This window comes from Propithecus coquereli, unplaced genomic scaffold, assembly GCF_000956105.1.
Source record: "Propithecus coquereli isolate 6110/MARCELLA unplaced genomic scaffold, Pcoq_1.0 Scaffold43, whole genome shotgun sequence".
Lineage (NCBI taxonomy): Eukaryota > Metazoa > Chordata > Mammalia > Primates > Indriidae > Propithecus > Propithecus coquereli.
This window is the reverse complement of record NW_012150063.1, coordinates 9,858,037-9,876,827: the sequence shown is the minus strand read 5'-3', so window position 1 is coordinate 9,876,827 and position 18,791 is coordinate 9,858,037. Positions and strand designations below refer to the sequence as shown.

Below are 18,791 nucleotides of genomic sequence, written 5' to 3'. Positions count from 1 at the left end.
TCTTCCCAGGCTACAATTATGTTGACAGTTTGGTGATTTATTTGAATGGCGTTCTGACTAGTTATGGGTCACATTTGAAAAGCAACTGTGGTAAGAGAATGACATATGAAGACAGAGTAAAACAGATAAGCTATCTCCTTTGGTTCTGTCTTGGCCAGCCTTATCTCCAGTTTTACGGCCCTGGACAGGCTACCATGAACTGGTGGGGGGGCTGCAGGAGACCTGGCATATTTAGCCATTGAGCTGCCATATAAAGTGAGTGAAGCTTTGGAATTTTCCCACTCATTGGGTATTCACATGGCTTAACCAAGTCCAGCCCCCCAAAAAGCTAAGAAAGAGTCCCTGAATTAAGTTTGAAAAGAGAACATAATTGTTCATTTTTGCCTCTCACAGTATAATAAGCAGGCTTGGGAATTTATAGAGAAAAGCTATGTAAAATATGCAAGGCGTTATTAAAGCCCAAAAGGGGAGGTAATAAGAGAAATATGAGACAGATAAGAATTAGTAGCTTCATTTATCTTACTACTACTTGAAATTTTTTTAACTTACAAAAGAAATGTAAGAATGTATCTGCCTTTAAAAAGTACTTTTTTAGAAATTTTCCTATAGTGAGACTTTTCCAGAAAGACTTTTCTTAGTGTGCAGGGGCGGAGGGTGTGAATATGGATGTGTAGGGTGCTGGCGGACAACTGCTGTCCACAGCCAAGCCCTCCAGACCTGCCGCTGTCTCAGAGCACGACGTGGTGCAGCAGGACTCCTAAGAGGCAGTTGCAATCTGGAACCAGAGTTGATTACCCCCCTGACAGAGGCGATGCTACCCAAGAGGAATGGCTCTGTACACCTTCCACAGTTGTGCCTTTCCAGAATCGCCCACCCATACTCAAGAGCTACCAGTTGGCTGTCAGCCCTCCCATGGTTGCTAATCAGAAAGAGTGCTTCACGCATTTCTCAATGGAGATAATTAGTATTATTTACGAGCGATAGCCAGCTCATAGTAATCAAGGTAATGAGAACCTTGTGTGGATTAATTCAAAAACGGAAGTTCAGTGAAGACGTATTAGACACCAAGTTAAAAGCATCTATTAACATTTTAATTTAAGTTACATATACTTGAAATATAAAACCCAGTGATTATATTGTTTCAGAAGCAAACGAACATAATTGTTACACATTTTAAAATAACTAAGGGTCAGAATATATTCTTCTTTGTTCATTGTTCTCCTAAGGTCATTGGACTATATAATCTGATGATAAGACTGATTAAAAAAAAATCTTCAAATCAGCTTCTTAAGAGGTTGGATTTGGGTTTCAACCTCTTCCCTTGCTGCTTTTTTAGAGAATTTTTCATAAACTAAAATAACAAAAAGCAAGAAAGTAAAGAGCTTAGGCTTGTTTAACACATTTATAATACCTAAAAAATCAAGTTTGTGTTATTTTATGGTCTACTAGCATGGCCTTGGAGTTAGAATCGTGATTTTCATTTTAACTTTATATTCTTGACCAAATTAGCATCACAGTGCCTTAATTTCTCCACTGTGTACATAAAATTGCTCATAGGAAATACTTGAACATCAATATAAAATACTGGTGTTGGAGCTTCAGAAATTTAGTGTTTGAGGCTCTCTGATTTTTAAAAAATATTAACATATTTCTGGAAATATTTTTACTGATGAGACATTGTTGGGCTTCCTAGAATATGAAAGAAATATCCCTAAATTTTAAATAAATGTAAGATAAAGAACCAATATGTATTTTGTTTACGTTATTGCATGTTACAAGAGATTTGCTTCCAGAATTTTTTCTCTAGACTTGGGATAAGAATTGGTGGCTTAATATCTGCACTCCTGACAGAATCCCAAGGGTTCTTGTGAAAGTGGCTCTTCTGAACAGTGTAAGGTGCTTGGAGAGTCTCTAAAAATCCTTCAAGAAGACAACAGGTTGAGAATAGTGGTTCCCACACAGATGTAGAGTAGGAAACAGCAAACTGGATGTAGACATAACAAACACCCATTTTTGTTCTTTATTGCTTCTAGGCTCAGAAACTATTTCTAGAATTCTTCTCCACAAAGAAGCTGTTCCAGGGTTCCCTTTAGAAATAGTTGTAGCCAAAGACAATGAATTCCTGCTGTTTCAAGCCTTCTTCCTTTGGAGGACATTAAGGTATTTCTTTGATTCCTCAGCTGATTCAATGCAAGATAAGATGGAATTTCAGGGTGATCCTATAAGCAGTACTTCGTTGAATTTCCCCTCACCAAAACCCCACCTTTATGCAAATATTTCCTCATTCTCCTAAATGAAGAGATCCAAGACCATTTCTCTCCTTTGAAAGAGGCCTACTGACACATCCCTGCCCAGCCAATGTAAAGGGAGACAGTTGTCCTTGCTCCAAGCAACAGGTATCACGTACAGCGATGCATCGGTGCCTGCAGAAGCCTTAGCAGGACCCCTGTTCAGCTGAACTCTGTTCACCAACCTCCCCAAAGATAGGGGGTCGCCATCATCCTTCTGGAAAGGCATGTCCTCTCTGGCACATAAGATTTCAGTGTCATACCCAGTGTAATACAGGAGCACACAAATGTAGGATTGAAGTGAGAATCTTCTGTTCTTTGGGCCAAGACCCGTCAGATATTTTCCACATTCAAAGTATTCAAAGCACTGTTAGATAGATGAAAGTATGGGATAATAACAATTCTTGATGAACAGATTTCAAGATTCTCTAACTTTTTAGACAAGGAGAATGCACATTTCACATATGTCATTAACACTTCCTCAAGCTTCTTCATTTATCTGGATGAGAAATAATCATACTGTGATACCATGATTCTAGATTCTTTAAAATCACCTCTTCTCCCACCAAGGACTTCCTTGGACAAAAACTCTGTTAAAAATCTAACCAACTCTTGGCCGTTATTCTTTAAGGACTATAAATGCAATATTGATTTAAAGTGCTTTAATTCAGGATAGTGTCAAATGTGTCTGTCTTCGGAGATAATTATTTAGAATAAGAAAGTGAATTTTAGTTGTCTCATGGCACTTTTTTCTCAAAAAATGGCCCTAATAGTAATAGGACCAGTTCTGAGATACATATTAATACATTGGACTGAAAGCAAGCTCTCAGATATGTTTAAAGATAATAATCAGATTTTTTGCTAGATCATATATATAGATAGATCATTTATATATGTATAGATCATATTCTTGTAGTATTGTTCTCACAGAAATCTAACTGCTTTAGATATGGCCTCACATGGTAGGAAACCAAGCACTAAAATGTTGGGAGAGTGATGAAAGGCAGCAGAATGTAATGTATGACTCTAAATAAAATGTTAGGAGACAACTAGTTGCCTGCAAATGTGTCTATTACAAATCAACAGTGACTCCAATGACATAGGATAACAGCAGTACAGATTTAAGAAACATGCGTCACCACCCCCAAAAGGCTCTTAAAATTTGTTCCAGTTTGTATCTAAGCAGGAAAACGATATGTATTTAAATGTAATAAAATGAAATGCCAAGTGTTAAAACGCCCTTTTAAAAAAAATTAGACTTCTATCTATATTTAATATATATCACAGTGAATATTATTATATTCAGCTTAATTTATTGAAGGGAAATTGAATAGTTCCAGAGTAAATTGACAATTTTTGTGAATACATGATTTTTTTCAGTATCTGTGTTTCCGATATTAAATATTGAGGGTGTCAAAATTTGAAATGTGTATACTTTTCGATTTCTTCCATCTACTGTAGGACGCAAGTGGAGAGAATATTAATTGTGGAGACACAAAATAATTTTTTGTTTCTTGCACATCACCACATTGGTCTGAGGCCTGGATGACATCCAGGAGGACTTGTTTTACCTAAAATATTTAACATGCACATTGTAGGACCAGCACATACTGAACAGCCCTTTCGTTTGTGCATTGTTTTCATCTGTTCAAGTAAAAAAGCTGTTACACTGAATGTTTTAGGAAACATATTGGACGTATTTCCTCTCCTAGAGAAATATGTTTTAGGTGTACATCTGTGACTGTGTACCCAGCTGATAAAGCCATTTGGACAAAATACGGGACTGCAAAAGTCACTGTTGTAGTTCTGATCGTCAGACAACCCAGTCCACTTTTTTTCATTTACTTTCTAGCCACACAACCCTAATCCCATACGTTAATAATACCAAAAAAATAACATATACATCACTATTGAGAAAAAATATTTAGAGGTAGAAGATCATCTTTGTAAAAGTTGGACAACACATTCTCTTAACAAATCCCTAAAATTCACTGGTAGTAAAATTCCATACCACCCTATGATTATTATACATATTTCAGTGTCAGTTTAATCCACTTAAATACATTTTTTTCCATTATATACTTTCTGAAGGCAAAAGCTTCTCATAAACGCAACATCTTAAATGTCAACAAAGAGTACAAGGTTTTGGTTTGTGTAGATAAACTCAAGAAGTTTCTTTACCCATAAGTGGACCACTAAAGCAGTGCATGTGGAGTTCAGAATCCATCCCTAATCCTTGGTCTTAATAATGCTCTAGAACATCGAACTCTCGCCTCACTGGGATAACCTGTTGGTGGGGTTTACTGATATGTCTGCTGCACTCTATGTCTTATACTTGTGGTTAGAATAATTTTGACAAAACATTGGCCGTCTTGTGACTGAAGACTGAAATAGAATCATTATTTTGGGTGGCCAATAAGAACGATGATGAAAAACTAATAGATTTGAAACTGAAGATGTTTACAGTAAATCTTAAGAGAATATAGGAAAATGGCAATACCATATCTAATTCATCTTAAAACTTGCCTAGGCTGGCCCGGTGGCTCACGCCTGTAATCCTAGCTCTCTAGGAGGCCGAGGCGGGCGGATTGTTTGAGCTCAGGAGTTCGAAACCAGCCTGAGCAAGAGCGAGACCCCATCTCTACTAAAAATAGAAAGAAATTAATTGGACAACTAAAAATATATAGAAAAAATTAGCTGGGCATGGTGGCGCATGCCTGTAGTCCCAGCTACGCAGGAGGCTGAGGCAGGAGGATCGCTTGAGCCCAGGAGTTTGAGGTTGCTGTGAGCTAGGCTGACGCCACGGCACTCTAGCCTGGGCAACACAGTGAGATTCTGTCTCAAAAAAAAAAAAAAAACTTGCCTAAACTTTAACTACTTTTTGATGTTTACAGTTATCTGACAGAAAGAATACTTGAGTCATTGAAGGAAATTAGAAATTTTATAGCACTGAGAAGTTTATATAAAAATTTCAGGACGATGTTCTTCAAACTGTATGTTGTAATAAAAATAGAGAATGTGTGCTGTAGTCACCTCATACATATTTTAACTGGGAGGAGAATGCTGATCAAAGCATCTCTTTAATAAGTCATCATTGCCTACTACCTGTGAAGAGTTGAGTCATTGTCCCCTTTTAGCCGATGGATAAAAATTTAGAACTCTTGATCTGAGCAGTGGCAGCTAAAACACTTATTTTGGTCTCTCTTCCATGGTAACAGGAGATGAAACTTGAGAAGACAGTGTGGACTAATGGATAGAGTGTTGGACAGGAGGTCAGGAACCTCTGTTCTGTTCTATTCCCGGCCTGCTACTGGGTTACTATGTAAACTTAGATAAGCCAGTTCCCCCCCTGCACTTCATATTTTCCATCTGTAAAAACGTAGGTAGAGACATTCTGTACTTAGCCTCCTTCCCAAAGATATTACGAGAAACAGCTTACTTGGAAGAAGTTCATAGTATCTTTCGGTTGAAAAGATGCTACATAAATATGTCAGTGTCTCTGTTCCCTTTGGCAACACTGTTCTCACAACTGTCATTATATAAATTCTGTCTCATTGATGTGCTGTAAGACAGGTACCATCACAGCAGGCTTTGCATTTCCCAGAAGCTAAGAGCATGACTCTGGAGTCAGGCTACCTGGGTTTGAATCTTGAGTCCACCACTTATGCTGTGACCATGGGCAAGTCAGCATGTTAGATTTCCTTGTCCGTGAAATGGGCATAGTGACAGCACCCACCTCATTGAAGTGTGGGGAAGCATTTATGAACAGCGCTGTAAACGTTCCCCAAACACATAATGCACTTGATGTAAGTGTGTGTAGTTACTGTGATTACCCAGAGCAGTTCTTCAGCACCGTGGCAGGCAAAGTAAAGTGTCACCTCTGGTTCTGGTTTCTTCTGTGCCTCCCTTCCCAGCCTGGCTGCCCGCTCTTCCTTCTGAATGCTTGCATCTCCCTCTGCCACTCCCACAATCCTCTGGGCCCTGAGGGTAAGCTCTCCTAGTCACTGTTACCTGTCACATCATCTCTCATAAGTAAGGGAGTGTCACATAAAAGCTAAAAGAAATCCAGGTGTTTTAAACTGGTCTCAAAAACTGATTTAATAATTGCAAGAAGAAACGCTAACAGATTTCAAGAGTATTGCAGAATGGGGAGTGAGATAATTGACAGTTGGCAGCTGTGTCCTGATTATCGTAAGAAATAAACTCAGAAAACGGCAGGCAGAAGTAGAAGAACAGTTAATTTAAATGGAGTTCATTGTAACCTCTCTCGTCTACTTTCCATAGCGGTGACCATCAGAGAAGAATTGTGTGAGGGAACCAAAAAATGCGTACATTGCTCAAACACGAAGAAGTAGAGCATTCATGTTTTTAAAAATCTGAATAAAAATATTTCTGTTTCGGGGGTTTAAGGACATTACCAGAATATAAAAGTTTAGCATTTGATAAAAATTATTGATTAGATTTTTATAACTTACTGCGGTGTGGGATTTCAAAGATTGAATAGCATCTGAGAGGTAATCATATGTTTCATTGATTCCTTTTTTTCTTTTTATTATTAGAACCAACCTACATCACAATTGATCCACCTGCATGTGGGGAGTTATCAAACTGCACTCTGACGGAGAAGGACTGCATTTATGGTTTCAAACTTGATCACAATGGTTGTCGAACTTGTCAGTGCAAAAACAGTGAGTAGATGGAAGACTTTTTTTTCCCCTAAGGTCTAATATGATGTTGTCAAAGCATATTATGTGATTGAATATCTTTTTCACTCCCGTTCCGACATTCCCTTGACAACCTGAAAGAAAGGGGGAAAAAATTACATTTACATAAACAAATACGTAGTCATTTGGGGGAAAAGAGCTGCTTTATTCTGGTTTTCATCTTTGTTTCATCGTATTCAGATGCTCTTTGATGTCCAGTTGCATCAGGAGTGCAACCCTGCGCAGCTGTGGAGTGCATCCTTCTGGCCACCCAGAAGCCTCTCCCTACGGCGCCTCACCAGGGTCATCCAGTGACAAGGAGGTCACTCTCACATACGGTGTCACATTCCGCATATGGCAGCCATAATCCTTAGAATATGCTTCACTTTGTTGACCCCGGCTCTGCCTCCATGTAGATTCCAATCATATCTCCAGGCCATGACCTCTGAAACTAGATAGAGTCTATTGCGTTTCTTCCAGGAAAAAAAAATATGCTGTATATATTTAAAACTATTTTGAATTCCCCTAATTCTTCTACCAGAATAAGCATCCTCAGTCCCCTTGGCCGTTCGTCAGGTGACATGATTTCTACAGTTTTCTTGATCTTTACCACCTTCTGACAAACACGGTGTCATTGTCCTTACATAAAGTATGGCTCAAAAACAAACAAAATACTCCAGAATTTGGTCTGGTCTGTGCAGTGCTGTTATGTAGCCTAAGTTTGCATTTGCTCATCGAATTGCGCACCATTGGCTAATACCGAGTCCATAAGCAGCTGGAAACACTAGGTGCTCTTTGCATCACGTGTTGTTAGGTGGTTCTCATCTGTTTGATATTTGAACATTTATTTTTCTTTTATTTTTTATTGAGGCAAAATATACATGTATAATTTATCACCTTTATAATTTTTAAGTGTACAGTTTATGGTAATATGATTTTTTAATGATGTAAATGCAGGGCCAAATTTAATAAGAAATTATCCTAATGGTTTTTGAACCATTTTCTAACTACTTGGGATACTATTGAATCTTGATAATGTGATCTTATACTTTATGCCTCCCAGCTTATATTAAATAAGCAAATGTACATGTCCTCATCTAAATCATTGAATTAAATTAAACTACAGAACCAAGGAGAGAGATTTGTAGTACTAAAGACCTTCCTGCAAAATGACATTGAACATAATCTTCATTCCTTGAGTGAAGTTATTTAGCTAACAACACATCAGCTCCATCTCCACAAGGCCTATATCTTGTCTGAAATCAAAATACATTATATTATAGCACTTCTTTGCTAGATTTTAAAAATAAACTGAAGTTAGTGGGGCCTGTGCTAGCTCCTAGTGGTCAATGATCTTTTTTTCCTATATGTCATAAATCATATGTTTAACAATTCTTTCTGAAGAATTTTGAGTTGTGAATGTCAAGTTGTGTCATTTTTTAGAATTTTTTGTCCCTTTTGAATTGACATTTGGCCTGTTTTCTAAGATCTCTTCTGTTCTCTTTGATCTCTCCCAAACATAGACAGTGGCTCTATAATAAGCTGATTTTCTGTGGGCCTCTCAGCTCAGAGACTTTGTCTTCATATAGATAGATGCTCACTTTCTGATTTATCAGTTAATCTCAGGCTTTACAGTCTTCATAACCTTAATCATTTATCACTTAATTGTGTAAAAATGTTTTCAACAAAGAAGATACAAAATAGGAGTTAAGTAATTCTGTTTTCTCACTTACATGTTACCCTCATGCTATCTGCATGATGGAGTTAGTGCTATTAGGTCATTAAATATGAAATGTCCGATTTCGAATCAAAAGTGTTTATTGTATCTCAAACAAGAATCGATACAGTCAAAGTGTGCGTCTAAACCATCATCACAGTTTTGCCATCTTCACAGTAGCTTGTTTACGCCAGCAGCAAAGAAGCCTGGAGAGCAAGTGACGATGAAATCATGAAAGATGTTTTCCACAGCTTATTGAGAATTGAATGTTTTTCCTTGCAAAAAGCCTCGAAGAAGTGGTAGTCAGTTGGTAGTTGGTAGTCAGCAGGGTCCTGTGATTACCGTGGATGACAGAGAGTTTCCAAGTCCAGCTTCTGTAATTTGAGCAGCATTATTTTTGCAACATGGAGTTGAACAGTGTCTTGCAAGAGGATTGGCCTGTCTCTGTTGACCAATCTCAGCTGCTTAATCACAAGCATCCTTATCATGTCCAACTGGTTGCAGGAGACATCCTCTGTAATCAGTTGACCAGGTTTCATGAAGCTGTAGTGGATAATACCAGTGCTGGACCACCAAACAGATACCATTAGCTTTTTTTTGGATGAATATTCAGTTTTGGACTGTGTTTTGGCACTTCGTCCTTATCCAGCCATTGTGCCAAATGCTTGCAATTGTCAAAAAGAATCCATTTTTCATCACATGTAACAATATAGTATAGAAATGGTTCACTTTTATGTTGTGACCGCAAAGAAAGGCAGCTTCGAGACGATTTCTCTTCTGATGCACATTTAATTCATGCAGAACCCACCTATCTAGCTTCTTTATCTTGCCAGTTTGTTTCAAATGGTCTGATACTGTTGGAACAGTAACATCAAACCTTGCTGCTAATTCATGTGTAGGTTAAGATGGGTTCACTTCCACTATGGCTTTCAGCTCGTTATTATCCACCTTGGTCTCAGGTCTCCCACATGGCTCATTTTCAAGATTAAGATCACCAGAACGGAACTTCTCAAACCATCGACGTACTATGCGTTCATTAGGCACATCCTTCCCAAATGCTTGTTGATATTTCGAGCTGTCCATGCTGCATTGGTTCCATAATGGAACTCATATTAAAAAATAACAGGAATTTTTGACTTCTCAATGGTTTCATAATTGCTCTAAAAAAAATTTGGAAGATAACCACAAGCCAAAATGTGCATTTGAAAGACTGAAGATGTATCTTCACAATAAAAATAAAACAACAAGTGTCAAAGTGAAATGTCAGAGATATCAGCTGTCAAACTTAAGGAAATTGGGCATTTCATACTTAATAACCTAATAAAAACAGAGTTTATAAAACTGTTGTTGTGCTTATAATTATTGCTATCTTTAAATTTCCTATAAGCCTCCACCCATCTGGGGCTGTCCTGCCCTCCTACACTTGATTCTGTTCAGGGAAAGGTCAGTCCTTGTTGCACACTGATCTGCCTTTTATACCTCCCTTTGGAAAGCCAAGTTCACTAGAGAGTTGCCTTGGCAGCCCACGTTTGTTTACTCAAATAGCCAACTTTGTTTTTTTAACAGCAAGATAAATTGGTAATGACGTTTTGAAGAGTTTATAGTTCAGTCTTTTTAATGCCTCTTGAGCTACACATTCTTTCTGAATATGGGATCGTACCTAAATTTTTTCTGAACTTTTAAAAAGTCTAAAAATACAGATTTTATGGTTCCCAATCACCTCATCCACCACCTTCACTTGGGTTTTGCTCTTATGAAATGTTGGCCACCTTGCATGCTTATATAAGACTCTGGTCTCCTCACAAGAAGCCTTTCATCCTCAAGGTCAAAGAAGCAATTTCTCTTAACTGTCATTGAAGTGAGTCAAATATATTTACTGGCATTTTGCAAATTGAGACTACTAGGAAGATCCTCATCTACTCTGTCTTTAAGTTAGTGTTGTATTTTTTAAACATTTTTAAATAAGTTGGCTTTTTTAAAGGAACATTGATGTATACTTACCCGAGTGCATCTCCATCTCATTCATACTTCGGAAGAAACGTGTACAGTAGACATATTTATGTCAATGATTGTTTTTACATATAAATCCTTATTAGCCATTCATTATTTGTAAATTTTATCTATTTGTAGATATATCTAGTCTTTCTTCCTTTCCTCTTCCCTCCTTCCTTTCTTCACCTAATATTAAAAAAGTACCTGCCAAGTTTTAGGTAGTATACTAGGTGTTAAGCCTACAAAAATGAATAAAATGCAAGACCTGCTCTAAGAAAAAAATCTGTAGCTGAAACACTAATGAAATAGCACCATTTTGAGCCAAATGCTATAACTTACAGAAGTAAATCCTTTTAAGATAAAGGTTTGGTCCTTCAGAAGAACCCGGGCTTATGCCCATAGCAGAGTAGGGAAATGACTGCCCACTTCCCGGGCCGTGCTGGGTGCTCAGCAGATACTGGCTGAGTGATTGAGCAGGGAGCCTTCAGGCTCAGGAATGCCTTTGGACGTCATTGTCGTCTGAGATCTTGCCATTCAGGTCATATGTCCATCTCATCACACTGAGTTTCTTGACCCGAGTTAGTCTTCCCATCTCGCTCACTGCCACCCTACACCCAAAACATAATTAAACACTAATTGGAATTTGTCAGTTTGTCTATATCATACAGAAGCCTTAGGCATGTAGCATTCTCCTCTCATCTTCCCCACTCCTATTGACAATCCTGATTATTTGACAGCTTCGGAAGCCTCACCTTTGGGAGGTGAGTTAGAACAAACCGAATTGCCAGACCCTGGGTTGTAGGATTCTCGTGATTGTACACAGGTCTCCTCTTGGGCTCTGGCGTCAGACTGACCTGCATCTGAGTGACAAGGACAAGTTGTTTTACTTCTCTGGGCCTGTGTGTCCTCATCTGCAAAGGGCAGATAATAGTACCTAACTCATGGATTATTTTGAGGACTAACTAAATGAATGAATGCAGAGCTAGCTTCATTGCCTGACGTGTGGTCATTGTTTACTCTGCACCATAGCTCTTTTGTAGCATCTTTTTCTGAGTCAGCCCAAGCTGACCGACAGGAAAGCCCCCATCATCCCTTCCTTCGTGCCCACACGTTCTTCCTGTCCTTTAAGGACACTTACACCAACAACTTCCCTTTACCTTTTTAATTTTAACCCTCTAATATTCTCTTCCTCCTTCTTGGTTTTCAAAAAAAAAAAGAACTTTGTAGTCAAGGATGACGTATTTTTCCCCCATTGTAGCTGCTTGATGAGTATTTATTTTGTCTAAAATTCTCCTTTACATTATTTTTTCTGCATCCCATCAGAACCTTTTAACCATTTGTACCTAAATTTCTCTTAGGGATTAAACCTTGCTTTCATTGGCTTCAAGACTTCCTAAAAGAAAGCCAGCACCACATAGGTATTTCTCCTCTCTTCATTGATTTGTTGTTTGCCCATTCATTCGTTCCTTTATCCATCTAGTATTTCTCGAGTGCCGACTATTTGCTAAGCACTATAGGGATACAACAAAAATGTAAAGGATCCTTACCCTTGACTCATATTGGTGGTATGTTGGTAAGCACATTAGGAGTGAAATCAAAGCCCTGTGGAAATATGTCCTTCAAAAATGTGTGACAAGCATATGACAAAGGATTCATTTGTTGGAACATATTATAGGTTTGCTATTTTGACCTGCAACAAATAACATTCTTGTAACACTGCTAAGCAAAGGAATGCATCAAGGACATCTCATCCAGAGAGTTCAAATTATTCCTGACTCAGTTCCTCAAAGACATATTTAGAATAAGGAAAAGAAATATGGCAGAAAATGTTTAAGAAAGTACAATAACAACAAAAATTGAAACTAAAATCATTTTTAAATGATTTAAAGCTGCTAACGTTTTATCGATACAAGCTGTTAATAACATGATTTTTTAACCAAAATGTTTGTTTCTGCCTAATAGACATAAAACACTTCAGTTTACTATATAACCTCTGTATTAGATGCCATCTGTATGAATTAAATGGTACCAGGCTTTTGGCATCTTAGTGTCCACATCTTTAAATCAAGTGCATTTGACCAGATTTGTAATTTCTCTTCCCACTTTAACATTCTTTAATTCTAAGAATTAACACTGCTTTTATATAGAAACTGATGCAGATAATAGTAGCAAGGAGAATATTTTTCAAGAAATACATGTCTGAATCAAGCACCCCAAGAAGGTTGCAGCATCAAATATAGGAAGGCAGGCTCCTTGTTTTCATTTCATTGTAATTCTAAACTTACACCTGTCAGGATCAGATTGGAACCATTATATACAGTGTTGCATTTCTTTCTTTAATAGTGTCAGGAACTTCATGGCCATCCTTAACTGATAATAAGCTAGTAGTAATTGCCAGTATCCAAGAGTTTGAAATTCAGTTGAGTCCTCACTTAACATCATCAGTAGGTTCTTGGAAACTGTGACTTTAAGTGAAATAACGTATAGTGAAACCAATTTTACCATAGGCTAATTGTTATAAACTAGAGTTAAGTGCCTACAGCATATTTCTGTCAAAAAAAAAAAAAAAATCACCAAACTTCCAAATAAAGACCCCAAAACTCTTTAATATTAAACATTGAAATGAATGTGAGCTATACATACATTTAAGAAAGATTAATAAAAACAAATGAGATAATTCTTTATCCAATTTTTGGTGAATTAGTGCAGTCATAGTGGTGGTGGACTAAATCAAGAAGTAAATATTTGCAAAGCAAAAATTGTAAGGAGCATCTCCTTCCACCATGCAGTTCAAACACTGTAACAAGTATGGTGGCTCCCTGCGTGCTTTTATACTTCATCAGTTACTGTCGTGCATCTGTATCATTATAGTATTTTTTCTTTTTTATTATGCAATAGTTTGTATTATTCATTCATTCATTCTCCAACCTGCCTATTCCAGTTTGGGGTGAAAGGTGGCCAGAGCCTATCCCAGCAGTTCAGGGTGCAAGATGAGAACCAATCCTGGCCAGGTCTCCATCCCATCACAGGGTACACCTGCACCCACTGTTGCTCACCCTGGGACCATTTAGCCATGTCAGTTCACCTGACGTGCACACCTTTGGGATGTGAAAGGGGACTGGAGTACCTGAAGAAAACCCACGCAGATGTGGGGAGCATGTGCAAACTCCCCGCAGACAGTGGCCCATGGCAGGAATTGATGTTTTCCCCTCTCGTCCATGTTATAACAAACTGATGTTGGACAAAACAATGTTATTCAAGGGCCTGCTATACTACAGCAAAGAAGTACGGAGCACAACCATAGGAGGCACCATCCACATTGTGTTCTACAAGGAATTTACATTGTATTTATTCATAATAAAAAATGAATGATGTGCCCTATAGTTGTGCCGCATTTTGGCCCTACGAGCAAGCATCTTTTCCCCAGAATGAAAGCAGGGTTTATTGTGTAGTTGCTGTCGACCAGCTATAATGTACAGGCCCCGTCCTTTGCCGTTATTCGTCACTTTCTCTTCAATGGTAATTTTCCCCTGTGGATTAGAAAGCATTTTTAGATCAGAGTAAAGTTATAACGCTGAAAAATTATGAACATAAAACCACCTTTTTCTCCATGGCTGCCTCGAGTGATGTACTAAAGCTTTCCGAATAAACTTGTAAACCGCCTCCTACCCTTCTGTGACTACTGTTTTTCTAATCTCTGTTCTGCTCTTGATTGAAGTGTTTGCCTTGATGATATACATTTCTCTTAGGAAAAGTCTAAAGTTAATATATATGGATATAGGACTGCCTTCTAATCTTTAATGTTCTCTATTTCTGAACTAAACGATGGTATTTTGAGATATTTAGCAAGTTACCAGTATGGGAAAATTTTCAATACTATCAGAGAAAGTTTTTTCATGCTGTCATTTCTCTGTTAATATGGCAGCCTTGACGAGAGTGAAGGAGTAAGTAGCAAGGGCATTGATTGATGTGTTCGTTTAGCAAATATTTATTGAACTCCATACTAAATGTCCTGATAGTCCCTACGCTGTGTACGTAAAGGAAACAGGGCTCGGCTCTAGAGCTCCCTTCTGCTGAGGAGCAGAGCTGAGATAAGCCAGACCATAGCATGCAGGAGAGCGGTCCCACGTCAGGGAAGCACTAGAGCATCCCACTCCCAGGTGGCATAGCCAGTCTGCCTTCTAATGCATGTCCTGTGTTTTTGTTTAAACATACCAGCCTTTGTTTGAATTTCCCTTCCATTGCAAAGCAGAAGTAGGTTAAAGATGTAGTTTAGTTTTTATCAAATTGTTTAAATGCGAATAAAGATACGACCACTCTCTTTAAGGGTAAAGAGCTCAAGGTCTATGGAAAAACTCCTTTTTTTACAGGACCAGAAAAAATAAAGGAACAAAGGTGCTCAGACTCCCAAATTTCGAGGAATTTAATCTCCAGGGATGCTGACTCTGGGAAGTTCTGAGAATGTTTTTAATTTATCTATTTCCCATCATAATCCATTTGGTGTCATGATCTAAAAATTCTTGTGATAGAAAAATGAATTCATAACTTAGAACTTCGTGTCAGAAAAACTAATGTGGCTATGAGTCTTCTCCTTCCTCTGTCATCCCCGTAGTAATGGGAGATGAAAAATGATGACCTTTTCAGTCATATAATTACAAATTTTTTAATGAACCATTTAGAATTTCTCTTTCGAGGATGCAAATTAGTAATCAGTTGCTTCACAGTTTGCTACAGACCCATGAGGTTATATTAAATATGTGTAATGAAAGGTTTATGATAATGACAAAGTAGAAAATTATAGCATAAATCACATTTTCCATTTTAAAAGATAACAAATTAAATATGCAAGTATTGCCAACTAAGATTCACAAAAGATGCTATCTTAAAATATTTATGTAAAACATGGGCACATTTCACCTATTGCAGTTGAGGTTTAATTTTAGACTATAAGGTTTGTGTGTGGAGGGGACAAATGTGTTCTGTTTTTCCTAGTGACTTATGCATTATTACAATATTTGTGCTTAAAGGATGTCCAGATAAAATAAAAATCCATTTATCATTCCAGCCATATTCTCTGCTTCCCATCTTCCCAGTCCATGCAGAACAGAATTCAAACAGTTTCATACTTTCGCCATCCCATATCAAGTTCCCTTCTCTAAGTGTGATTATCTTTTAAATTCTGCGTTTAATTCAGATGGTTTGCTTTATTTGTATCACTAAACGTGCTTTTCTTACCTTACCATTTTTATTCCTTTTTTCCTCTGGTAATCCTTTTATCACCTTTTAAAATCATTTTAGAAGACTTATATTAAGCCAATATCTACAGTAATTTCTTTTGCCTGTCACCATTGCTACTTTCCTTTTCTTTTTTTTCTTGTAAAATAATATTGTCACTGGCTAGCAGAGGACAGTTAAACATCTCTCCAGATTCTAACAGGGGACAGTTTGAACATTTCAAATAGTGGTTAGGCAAACATTAATATGGTTATTTCTCCAACACATGCATTTTTTTAGTCAATTAACTAAGCATTTCCAAATTCCTGGATATTTGTCATCATGTAGAGAAAAAAAATGTCTAAATGTAGCAATCTTTTATGTTGCATACAATGTAAAGTATTATATGATGCCATCTAACACCCATAAGAGTAAATATTATGTGAACATTTAAGAACATGCATTAATCATGGGCATTGCAATAGAAATATATAGTGAAATTTGGAGTGTTTCTAATTCTCACATTTTAACATAAATGGTCACCAGTGGTTTGAGGTGACTAATAAAAGTTCATGAACAAATGCTCTCAGTCATTAATGATTGATAGTTACCAGCTTACTCTTCACCCAAAGCCTGCAAGATTCAATTATGCTTCAGAAATTGATTTTTTTCAAAGTTGGACTTTATTTTGTATATTAGTACCAACGCATGGAGTCATGTTAAGATAACCATGAAAGAGCACGATCGATAGATTTTAACTATGACTAATACTATGGCAGAGCTGAGAAACGTAAATCTGTGGAAGACTGGAGGGTTTGGGGAAGGTATTGAAGCATCATTGTGTTCTGGTCTGTTCATCTTTGGAAGAAACATGCCATCTGTGTGTCTTCACAGGGGAGGACCTGTGCTCGGGCCTTAAGCGAGGCTGCACCTTGGAGTGTCCCTTCGGTTTCCTAACTGATGCCCACAACTGTGAGATCTGCCAGTGCCGCCCACGGCCCAAGAGGTGCAGACCCATGATCTGTGACAAGTACTGTCCGCTCGGTTACCTGTACGTATTTCCTAACCCAGAAAATCTATTTTTTTTTTTTTAAGTGTAATTTAGTGAAACGTTTGTACCCTTTTTGTTAGCCATCGTGTGTTCGTGAATGAATCAACAACGCACCGAGTCCAGAATATCTGTACTTGTTTTGTTAGATGATTCAGAAGGCAGGGAAAGGATTGTTTCTCCAAAGATAAGAATCAAGTTTTATTCTCATTTTTTTATGGAGATGGGCCAGACACACCCTTTGTGCCTGTTATGTGAGACTTCCCCATAGCAAGGTCCTTTAGACACCGCCGGAGGGCCTGAGGGACGGTATTGTCGTGAAGTCCCAATGTTGCATGTGCTACAACTTTTCACAACTGTCCCAGGACCTATTTTGTGATGATTTATTTAAGCAGTTCTTTAAGATCGATCGACAGCCACTCATTTGCAATACAGACAGCATCCTTACCTACCATGCCTAGATGTCTTATCTTGGCACTAGTCAGCATTTATAATATTTTTTATTTATGTAACAGATTTTGTGAATTTTCTTGGAGATAAAGACCATGACTTAACATTTTTAAATATTCTTTGTTGAGTGAAACCCCATGAAAATCTACATTTTTCTGGGGGAAATAGACATTTCACACATTCATTTCTTTAGTGTCTGTATTAGCATCTATTTCTGCCTTTATCTGCCCTTAAAAATCGCCTTTCAGAATCTTGCTTTATCATTCTTTTCTTTTCTCTGTTCCATTTCAATCTTTCTATCTTTCCAATTGGCTATATTTGCGTAGTGCTAGGAATTATAAGGGACTAAGATTCATCATCTCTTGTCCATTTTCTTTCAGTCATCATTTTTATTCTTCCATTTGAAAATTCTAGTTTTGGGTGTGGTCTTAATTCTAATTTTAATTGGATGATTAATTTGTGAACATTATTCTTAAAAATTCCCCAAACAGATCATCATTGCTCTTAATCCTAAAATATGAATATGATACCGGTGAAAGTATTGTCATTTCTTAGCTGATGTAAAATAAAGTACAATTATCACAATAGTAGCCACAACCGCTTGCTACAGTATTATGACATTTTAGAATCAAGGTTGCATTCAAATCCAGCCCTCATCTTGGAGAGACATTTCTTAGAGGAGTATAGATTTCACTTTGTATTACTGTCAGTAGGCACATTCAGGGAGGACCCAGTTGACCACCACCAATAACTGAGTATTGTACTGTGTTTTAAGGACAGCCTCCGATAAAGAAATCTTGGCTGGACACGTTATGGGAGTGTCAGGATGGAGGCCGCCGTTGGTGCCCCTTGGATGCACCTGCTGAGTGAACCATTACTTTATGCATGTAGCAAGTGCCTATAGAAGGAATGGTTGGATGGACGAATGGATGGAAACAAATGAGCAAAAAAATCAATCAAAGCCTTGGTAGATCTTAAAAATGACACAATATGTGACATGAGTGTGAATAATTCATTTAATTTATTGTTCTCATTATGTTGAAATAAATAAGTAGACTCTAGTGTATAGTTCTCATTTCATGTAGCAAAATGCAGTTTAATTGTCACTTGGACAATCGTCACTTGTCAGTGGTTTCCCACAGGGCTGTCTTCTTTTAGAACTGCTTCATTTGTCCAAGATGAAAAAGAACAGGATTTTTTTTTTTTTTTTTAGTTGAGCACCACTATTGGCTCTTGGTGTTATGAACCATGAAGAGAAATAGAGTAACTTCTCCTTCTCTGAGACCCAGGAAGCCAGCCAGGGCAGAGCCCGTGCAGGAGATGCTGAGCCGGGGAGAGTCCTCAGTCCTGCCCTGCTGCTAGTGAAGAGAAGGGTGGGT

At 37.8% G+C, this 18,791-nt stretch overlaps 1 protein-coding gene across 2 annotated transcripts in view; it reads left to right on the top strand.

Moving 5' to 3' along the window:
* CRIM1 (cysteine rich transmembrane BMP regulator 1 (chordin-like)) overlaps positions 1 to 18,791 on the top strand; it is a 192,969-nt gene that overhangs the window by 135,799 nt on the left and 38,379 nt on the right. For both annotated transcript variants that reach the window (XM_012653840.1, XM_012653841.1), the window contains exons 8-9: positions 6,848 to 6,976; positions 16,809 to 16,965. In XM_012653840.1, the coding sequence (XP_012509294.1) occupies positions 6,848 to 6,976; positions 16,809 to 16,965 (286 nt within the window). The remainder of the gene's footprint in view (positions 1 to 6,847; positions 6,977 to 16,808; positions 16,966 to 18,791) is intronic.